The sequence below is a fragment of the Oncorhynchus mykiss genome, chromosome 5, assembly GCF_013265735.2.
Source record: "Oncorhynchus mykiss isolate Arlee chromosome 5, USDA_OmykA_1.1, whole genome shotgun sequence".
NCBI classification, from domain to species: Eukaryota; Metazoa; Chordata; class Actinopteri; order Salmoniformes; family Salmonidae; genus Oncorhynchus; species Oncorhynchus mykiss.
The window spans coordinates 60,943,108-60,952,437 of NC_048569.1; the positions used below are offsets into that span (position 1 = coordinate 60,943,108).

At 43.2% G+C, this 9,330-nt stretch overlaps 1 protein-coding gene across 2 annotated transcripts; it reads right to left on the reverse strand.

Annotated features, from left to right (window-relative positions):
* Positions 1-899: 899 nt before the first annotated feature.
* LOC110524231 (E3 ubiquitin-protein ligase MARCHF2) lies at positions 900-8,535 on the reverse strand. 2 transcript variants are annotated; one of them, XM_021603692.2, is made up of 6 exons: positions 8,129-8,535; positions 6,464-6,716; positions 5,988-6,183; positions 5,195-5,404; positions 3,971-4,130; positions 900-3,623 (listed from the first exon to the last, which is right to left on the reverse strand). In XM_021603692.2, exons 2-5 carry the CDS (start codon positions 6,637-6,639, stop codon positions 3,972-3,974), a joined length of 741 nt encoding a protein of 246 aa, XP_021459367.1. In that variant the 5' UTR covers positions 6,640-6,716; positions 8,129-8,535; the 3' UTR covers positions 900-3,623; position 3,971. The 2 variants fall into 2 exon arrangements, with proteins under 2 accessions (XP_021459367.1, XP_021459366.1); XM_021603691.2 differs by having other exon boundaries at positions 3,964-4,130.
* Positions 8,536-9,330: the final 795 nt, after the last annotated feature.

Genomic DNA, 9,330 nt, shown 5'->3' on the forward strand with positions numbered 1-9,330 from the left:
CCCACAAAAGTGCCTTATTACAGACAGAAATACTCCCGTTTCATTAGCTGTCTGGGTGGCTGGTCTCAGATGATCCCGCAGGTGAAGAAGCCGGATGTGGATGTCCTTGGCTGACGTAGCTGAACGTGGTCTACGATTGTAAGGCCGGTTGGACATACTGCCAAATTCTCTAAAATGACGTTGGAGGCGGCTTATGGTAGAGAAATTAACATTAAATTCTGACAACAGCTCTGGTGGACATTCCTGCAGTCCGCATGCCAATTGCATGCCCCTTCAAAACTTGAGACATCTGTGTTGTGTGACAAAACTGCACATTTTAGAGTGGCCGTTTATTGTTCCCAGCACAAGTTGCACCTGCGTAATGATGCTGTTTAATCAGCTTCTTGATATGCCACACCTGTCAGGTGGATCAATTATCTTGGCAAAGGAGAAATGCTTTTTGTGCATTTGGAACATTTCGGGGATTTTGTATTTCAGTTCATGAAACCAACACTTTACATGTTTATATTTCTGTTCAGTGTAAGTTTAGACTGTAACTAGTAAGTGAACAAACTTTAACACATGACATGGGACATTTTGTTGATATGTTGACCCTCTTGTTGAACTGAGAGTGACTGGAAACCAGAGCACTGGATACCAAACAAATTCTACATTTTCCATGTGAACAAAAAGTGCAAAACCCCTATCAAGAGTAATGTGACCTAGGATAGTCCACACAATATTTGCATGAATGTGATCAAGGAAGATGACAGTTCAACCAACATTTTACAAACAATTCCATTTTGGACTGAATGTGTTAACTGATGCAGATACCCGTAAAGTCGGAAATAACATCAAATAAGAGGCCTGTGTAGTACATGCAAGTGTCCACATCATTAAGAAGACAAAGGAGTCATTGATGTTTATCCATTCTGTTGCTTCATTATTAAATTAGCTTTGCACACTTTTCTTGGCTGATTGCAAGCGCCAACATATATTTGGTGAAGACATCTTTCTTTTTTACATTGCACAACATAAACATGTTTTGAAATACTATAGTGTAAGATTGATACAAATCCTGTGCTTAATGAATAATTGAAACAAAATTACGAATGATACACATGAATATATTAAAAACTGTGGTAAAATGAACACGAGATTAAAACATTAACAAAAACAAGTCTACAAAGCTGGTATGTTGCTCCTTTTACAAACGAGCATGACAATGCCCTGGACCCTTGGTTTCATCTTCCAATCAAAAACGAAATCAGAGGAGCAATATCCGAACACCAGAAACTGGGAAAATTGTACAATATCAGTAACACTTTTAAATCCCTTTCAAAGTCTGTATTGGGAGATGATATAAACAACCACACTGTATTCATTTCAATTATAGTTTTGTGAAAGTGCCGTTTGATATACTGGTATAAAACACAAGAATCAATGCTTCTTTGGAGAGAAGGAACTGTTTGAATTAGCGGTTATAACACTGGAGTTTAATGTCTCTGAGCATATTGTAGGCAACTCAAGACTCGCATAGAAAAATCCAACATCCTATCGTGACCTTCTCAGCCTGCACAAGTGAGCCAACTGCTATGATCCTTCACATGCACTTACTTCTGCATTATATTTCTGCTTTCATTACGTATTGTTAAGGTTATAGGTAAGAATTGCATTGTAAAGTGATCAAATTGCACACTTGCTGTAACTACACCCTACATTGCAAAGTCTCCATAGCTCCCAACACGTCAGCTGGAGGCGAACTCACCAATCAGAGACAGCATGTGACACGGGCAGTGGCCCATCGCTGACGACACAGATAAGAACTCTCTCCACCCTGAAAGATCTTCAACACGGTTCCACCCCACCACACACGCAGGAAAATAACCTCATACTAAGCTCTAGTATTACTATTGCACAATGTTATCTACCCTTTAACACCAGATGAGGATTCCTTCAGAGTGACAATCGCCACTTCACAACAACAAAAACATTTCTATTTTCAGAATGGGTCTCCCAACAGAACACTACACGGAACTGGGCTGACTAGTGTCATGCGGAGGATGACTTCCTACTTTGTTTACTGTAGATCACCATTTTCCCCCCCAAGTTTAATCTGATTTTCAGAATGCCACTCCCACAACCAGGGTTCTTACAGCTGCATAAATAAACCTTTCCAGTGCATAGCTGTTCCACCGCAAAGCCCTTCAGGTGATCAACCCGGAAGAGTTTAACCTGCCCCTACAGATGAGCAATAGATAGGAGCATGATTGCTATGAAGGGGTTGAAACAAATTCAACTATCATAGAAAATACAAAAGAGTGACAGATCTAGGCCTAGGTTTTTGGCTTCTGTGCACCATAACGTGAGCTTCCCCTACTGAGGAGGATATTTGCATTAATCCTCCTCTCTTTAGGCCTGTTAACAGCTTTTAAGATTCAGGGTCAATACTTGTATGGTCAACCAAGGACACTATGATTAACAATACATATAGAAATATGTGGAAATGAAGCGTCGCTAAGACAGAGGGACGTCTGAAAGAACCATACAGTGTACAGGGAAGAAATCAAATGCACAAGACCCACACAAAGACCTATGCTGTTTTTGCACATCTCTCCCTCTCATCCAGAGGTCACCTCATATGTTTTAAAGCTGTGGTAGATGGAGAACAACAAAACCCATAACAGTCTAGAACCAGACACTGGGTTCTACTGTCAAGGTACAGTCTGTAGGTACGTATGAGTGTAAGGCGTCAGAGTCTGGTCAACTGCATATCGGAGGGAATAGGAACTTCCACAAAACCCAAAGTAACATCAACCAACCAATCTACGCTCTTTCTGGATGTGATTACTAGCTATTGTTACGTGACTACACAAAAAAGAAAACACACCAATACAAAAAAACACCAACTAAAAGCTTTTCATTGGAATCTCGTCATAGGAGAGCAATGTACTGTTGATTTCCTGTAAGTCTGACCTTGACCATGCGATACTGGAAAGGTAAGCCTTACTTTCCCTAAACCACAAAAAGTTTGAACTTCATGTTTGTGGAATACACATTTCCATAAAGGCTTTTCATCATCAGTGGCATCTAGACCTACTGTACATAGATCTATTTGCACATTTTTTTTGATTAAGTGCTGATAGTATGAGACCTCTATACTCCCAGGGAGGAAACCTTGACCAAAATACAAACTAGCAACACTAAATCAAAGGAAGCTCGACCAACCGATCTTTCAATCCCCCAATGTAAAAAAACAAAAAACAATACCCCCCCCCCCCCAACAAAAAATAAACAGTGCATCACATGCATGCAAAACTGTGCGTGTTGGGAGCAGTCTCCTCACATACTGCGAGAACAACCGCATCCACTGTGTTTTATTGCACAATCTCCATCTTCACGAACAACATTCCTGCTCACACCAAGGGGAAAACAGATGGGAGGTAAATTGAAGGGAGTCAACTGAATTGCGTATTAAAATGGCATGAGCATATATAATCCCCAGTGGAATAGCCTGTGGCTGGTGAACCGGAGTCAAAACTTCTCACTTCTGCACTCAGTGGTTAGGGAATCAACTGCCGGATGAATCGCCTTAGATCAGCATCAACGATCCATGCCTCACTTTTATAGTCGGAGGTGGAGAACTGAAAATAAAGAGAGTAAATGTTCACTTAAACGCTAGGGTTTGGTTTTTACAGCTTCAGCAGCCATCTCCACTGAGCATCAGTCCAATCCTTTCTCATCTTCTTGCAGGGCCCAGTGGAGTACCCTCCAATCAACTGCCCATTTCCAAACCTTCACAAAACACTATACTGCACGGTACTCAATGACCTCTATCATACTGCTTTCTTTACCTGATCAATATTTTAAAAAACGCCAGTAGAGGCTATAACACGACTAAGTTAAAAAGAGAGGTGTAAAATGAAGTGCTGATGATGATACACGTAGATAAAAAAAAGGATTTAAACAGAAAAATAAAAAAATCTTTGACCTCATACTATGGTCTCGTCAGCTGTCTTTTTCAGCAGCTTCGTGGAGAGCAAGGAATGCTGGCTAGAATGCCCACCCTTCGCGTCTGGAAGGAGCAGGCGTACTTTCTGGTTGGTTCGTCTCCACTCAGAGTAGAGCTGACAGTGGTAGCGGAATGATACCTGCAGGGGAGAAGGGGGTTGAGGAGGAGAGAAGGGGGTTTGAGGAGGAGAGAAGGGGGTTTGAGGAGGAGAGAAGGGGGTTTGAGGAGGAGAGAAGGGGGTTTGAGGAGGAGAGAAGGGGGTTTGAGGAGGAGAGAAGGGGGTTTGAGGAGGAGAGAAGGGGGTTTGAGGAGGAGAGAAGGGGGTTTGAGGAGGAGAGAGAAGGGGGTTGAGGAGGAGAGAGAAGGGGGTTGAGGAGGAGAGAGAAGGGGGTTGAGGAGGAGAGAGAAGGGGGTTGAGGAGGAGAGAGAAGGGGGTTGAGGAGGAGAGAAGGGGGTTGAGGAGGAGAGAAAGGGGTTGAGGAGGAGAGAGAAGGGGGTTGAGGAGGAGAGAGAAGGGGTTTGAGGAGGAGAGAGAAGGGGGTTGAGGAGGAGAGAGAAGGGGGTTTGAGGAGGAGAGAGAAGGTGGTTGAGGAGGAGGAGAGAAGGGGGTTGAGGAGGAGAGAGAAGGGGGTTGAGGAGGAGAGAGAAGGGGGTTTGAGGAGGAGAGAGAAGGGGGTTGAGGAGGAGAGAGAAGGGGGTTGAGGAGGAGAGAGAAGGGGGTTGAGGAGGAGAGAAGGGGGTTGAGGAGGAGAGAAGGGGGTTGAGGAGGAGAGAAGGGGGTTGAGGAGGAGAGAAGGGGGTTGAGGAGGAGAGAAGGGGGTTGAGGGGGAGAGAATATTGATGCTCCTCCAAAGCTAAAAACAAACAAACTGGCAGGCTAAAGGTTTGAGAACTGCTGCCCAAGCACATTCATGAGTTGAAACACATTACAACTGGTAAATACAAAACAGACTCGATCAAAGTCCCTTTCTGTCTTGTAAAGCAAAGTCTTTTAAGAAGCAACAGGCATGACAAAAGACTCATAAAAACAAATCATTCCGCATCAAATTTAAGTGGGACTGTCTTGGACGGTCTTGTTGTCCCACTAAGTATTTAAAGTGTGATTAGTCAAAGACAGGGGACTAGTTTCCCAACCATGATATAGCATGCTGAGACGCTGATCTAAGGTCAGTTCTAGCTGGTCCTAGATGTGGGCCTACTTACCAGAGTCCAGAGGACGTAAATGGTGAAGAGGGCGATGGTGAGGGCGATGAGGCCCACGGCCTCCAGTCTGCTGTTGAAGTGCAGGTGGTCCTGAGCTCCCCTCAGACACAGCCAGCCAGAGATGGCTGCCAGGGGCGTGATGAACAGGAAGCACAGCATGTCACAGAACAACGTGCGCTTCTCGTTCCGAGGGCCCGGGTCCCGCATCCACTGTGAAGACAGAAGAGAGGGGAGAGAAGAAAGAGAAAGAAATAAAGTGTACTGAGCATGCACTACAGGCCCAACATGGTCACTGGAGGACCCACGCTGCTTTTTCTTCTTCTTCAGGGTTTGGTTTATTGAGATACCTATTAGTAGATGAATGGCTAAACTTCCTGGGTTCAAACATCATTCATTACACAAACACATGATGATACATTACAATAAATAAATAACAACAATCCCTAATCCCTCCCTAACTAGATTTCCATTGACATATTCAGGATTTAATACGCATGAGTAATACACAACTAAGTCAAACTAAGCCAACATTGCTTCATGTTGTTGACCCATGAGCAAGGCCCAAAATTCTATATCAACACAGAAGTATTGCAGCTACAAGCACAATGTTTCCATTGAGTAATCTATGCAAGCAGAAAGAGACAAAGAAGAGTGAATCATGCTCATGTGTTTTGACACAGCATAAGCAGAACCACACACACACTGCAGGCAGAGGAATGCTGACAAAGGCAAAAGCAAGCAGCAGCCACACACACACACACACACACAAGCTAAAGGCATTGACCTTTGTTACCTCTGTGAGGGACCTGGGCTTCCGTTCAATTGTGAACTCTGTGTGGCACAGCTCACAGTAACTGGTGTTGGAGGAGGAGAGCCACTTCTCCAGGCAGCTCTTGTGCACTGTGCCCAGAGTCCCTGTGCAGTCGCAGGGGGACAGGAGGCCCTCGCTGTTGGCCCCCTCATGGCAGATCCGGCAGATTGGCCCATCGCTGGAGGAAACAGAAAGGTCCTGAACAGGATACTTAGACTGGTTTTACTTACTACAGCCTGCCGAATATTACTTGGGCTAACATAACATTTCAGGCTTAACAGCTAAGCAAATTCTCATAAATTCTGAGGCTAACTGTGAGACATCTTTCCGGACACATACTCACAAACACTCTCACGAGTTCCAGATATGACTAGGATTACTACTATAACAGCCTGTTATAAAAGCCCTAAACATCTCATAAATGCTCAGCTCTGAAAGTGAGTTATCAGCCACAGTACCTCTGTGTGCTCACGGGTTTGATGACAGTGGAGAGCAGCCGTCCATCTTTAGCTGTGACCTGGGTGACATACTGTGATCTGCAGTTATCCGACTCCTCCACGCTTTTGGACAGGGCAGCGTTGCCAGTGCAGTCACACAGAGAGCCCGGGAGGTGGCAACACTCCCCTGTCGTCATGGTTACACCGTCCAGGGGGTCAGGTGTCAAGGGACTGATGAGGAACAGACTCAGCTCAGAGCAGTTAGGCCCAACAGCTGGAGAGTGATGAGAAGGAGTTAGAACCTCATTCACTTCATACAATACACTTATAGTACTAGTTACTTCACAGAGCTTATTATGAGACAAATAGTGAGATTTAAAATATAATATCATTTTCTTTGACCAACATTATTAGAACACTGAGCTGTATGAGGCCTAAATGATGACAACATGAAAAAGTCTCTTCAAATGTTTTCACAACACTGAGAATTTATATTGTAGTAAATATTAGGGAATAAAATAATGATCTTCTTGTCTGAACTGTAGGCCTATTTGCCCCCAAAATGCAGAGTCCAGTTGAGCTAATTTGGCAAAACACAACACAGCTACTTCTAAAACGCTATCTCTGTATGAGCACAAGGGAGTGACGGCCTATCCCGGCCAAGCTGTCTCCTAGACATCCTCACCCAGATAACTGGCTACTCAGACACTGAATTCATATATCTGTCTGTATGGGATGTCAGCATCTTACAGCTTCTAGGAAATATACTGACATGACCAAATTATAACTTTAGAAAGATAACCATTTAAATGAAAACCTTTGATCAAAGCCAAAGCATTCTTATTTGACCCTCAAAATACAATATAAACACCATTATCTATTCAGATATGCTTTTATTTAATCTTTATTTAACTAGGTGAGTCAGTTAAGAACAAATTCTTATTTTACAATGACGGCCTAACCCGGACAAACCCTCCCCTAACCTGGAGGACGCTGGGCCAATTGTGCGCCACCCTCTGAGACTCCCGATCGTGATACAGCCCGGGATCGAACAAGGGTCTGTAGTGACGCCTCTAGCACAGAAATGCAGTGCCTTAGATCGCTGCGCACACTCCGGAGCCCTCAGATAGCAGAATATCGAAATATCAGGGAGCGGCTAGACATTCCCTGGTCTCTCCAAAATGACAGAGTATCATCAAGTCTACCAATGTGTTGTAACGTTAGATATCAGGAAAACATATATTCTTGATTGTTGGTGATTAATCAATGTGGTTACTGCAAACAAACATAGTTAGAACGCTAGCTAGCTAGCTACATCATGCTTGAAGTGTCGAATCCCGACGAGAACACACACACTCAAATACACACTCAAATACAGACACAAAAACCCGACCGAAAGACACAGCTGGATAATTTGGTCAGCCAGCTGTGTTTAGCTCTAGCTACAGTAGCTAGTGCAGGAAATAATAGCAACCATACCGATTGCTACATGACAATGGATTATGGCTTAATTGTGTTCACAGTATCGTTCATTTATTAAGCTAATGACTTCTGCTAGGAAAACGGTCTAGTGAGCCAGCTAACTTTATTTTAGCTAACTATAGTAGCTATTTGTTAGCCGCTAACTTAGCTACTTTAACGTTACTAGCTAGCCAGCCGACAGAGACCGTAGAAAAAAATACTCACCGCGTTCCTTCTTTTTTCATTTTAACAGCTGATATGTGGGGTTGTCAATGTATAAAATAGTCCTCTATAGAAACTATCAATGTTGAGAATTGCTTTATTTCCTTTCAGATATCTAGCTAGCTATGCCAGTTCTCGTCTAGCTGTCAGACAACAGTAGCACAGAGTTTCTAAACCCAGAGGCGCAACATCGCGAGACTACCGGGAACGCTTGCGAAACAGACCAAGCAGACACATGCTGGGGTTTGGGATTGGAGAAGTCAATGAGTTTGTTCGACATTGCAAGCGACAGCTGACTGACTGATCTACAAATCACTTTGCATCAAAAATACCCACTCATTAATATTTGTAGATCATCCAGTCAATCACAATTTACCCACAATGCATCATGGATTTGATGCTCTCGAACAAGGACAATATGTCCATGCGATCTGGGATCAGTGAGAGAAGTTAAAATGTATTCCTTAGTTCATTTTCTAGAAATCTAAAGGCACAACCTAGATAAATACATTGACAAACAAAATGTGTGCTTGCTTCTGGTGTTAATTTGCATTATACAAAATAAAGGTGACTCTCTCTCTTTCTTAAAAGTTAATGAACATGTTATTATTACTCCAATCTCGTGAAAGTGACAAACTGACACGTTTTCATTTTCGTCAAACACAACTTTATATTGAAGTAGTGCCTTTGATTTGACGGCATGCACATGCGCAGTTCGGCGCGAGACGGCGGTCAGACCCGATGACGTGTATCTGCGCATGCGCTTAGCTAGCCAAAGTCGCCATGACATCGACCTCAAGTGTGATCCGGGATTTCTATTGGAGAAGCAGTTTATGCCTCACTTCATTATTGGTCAGTGATCTTCATTCTGTACGGTCTTTGACAGTATCCTCCTCCACATACGGACGGCGTTTCCGATCAGCATAGCTAGTCATCTTTCTCACCAACTGGATGTCCACGTTATTTTTTTGTATGTTGGCTGGCATTCAGCTCCCGATTGTTAGGATATAAACATTTTAAACATAGAAACCTGATAGAAATTCAATATCTCACCCATTTGAATGTGAAATAAAACAGATTAAGTTACAGGTATTTTTCCATATGGAAGAAAATCACCTTTATTTTGTATAATGCAAATTAACACCAGAAGCAAGCACACATTTTGTTTGTCAATGTATTTATCCACGTTTAATCGTTCACAAATT

Excerpts from the sequence above, each read along its gene's own strand:
- LOC110524231 (XM_021603692.2), bottom strand. The coding sequence starts at position 6,639 with ATGACGACAGGGGAGTGTTGCCACCTCCCGGGCTCTCTGTGTGACTGC. Across the intron at positions 5,405-5,987 it reads AGCCCAGGTCCCTCACAGAG|TGGATGCGGGACCCGGGCCC; the intron begins GTAACAAAGGTC and ends CTGTCTTCACAG. Across the intron at positions 4,131-5,194 it reads TTTACGTCCTCTGGACTCTG|GTATCATTCCGCTACCACTG; the intron begins GTAAGTAGGCCC and ends TCTCCCCTGCAG.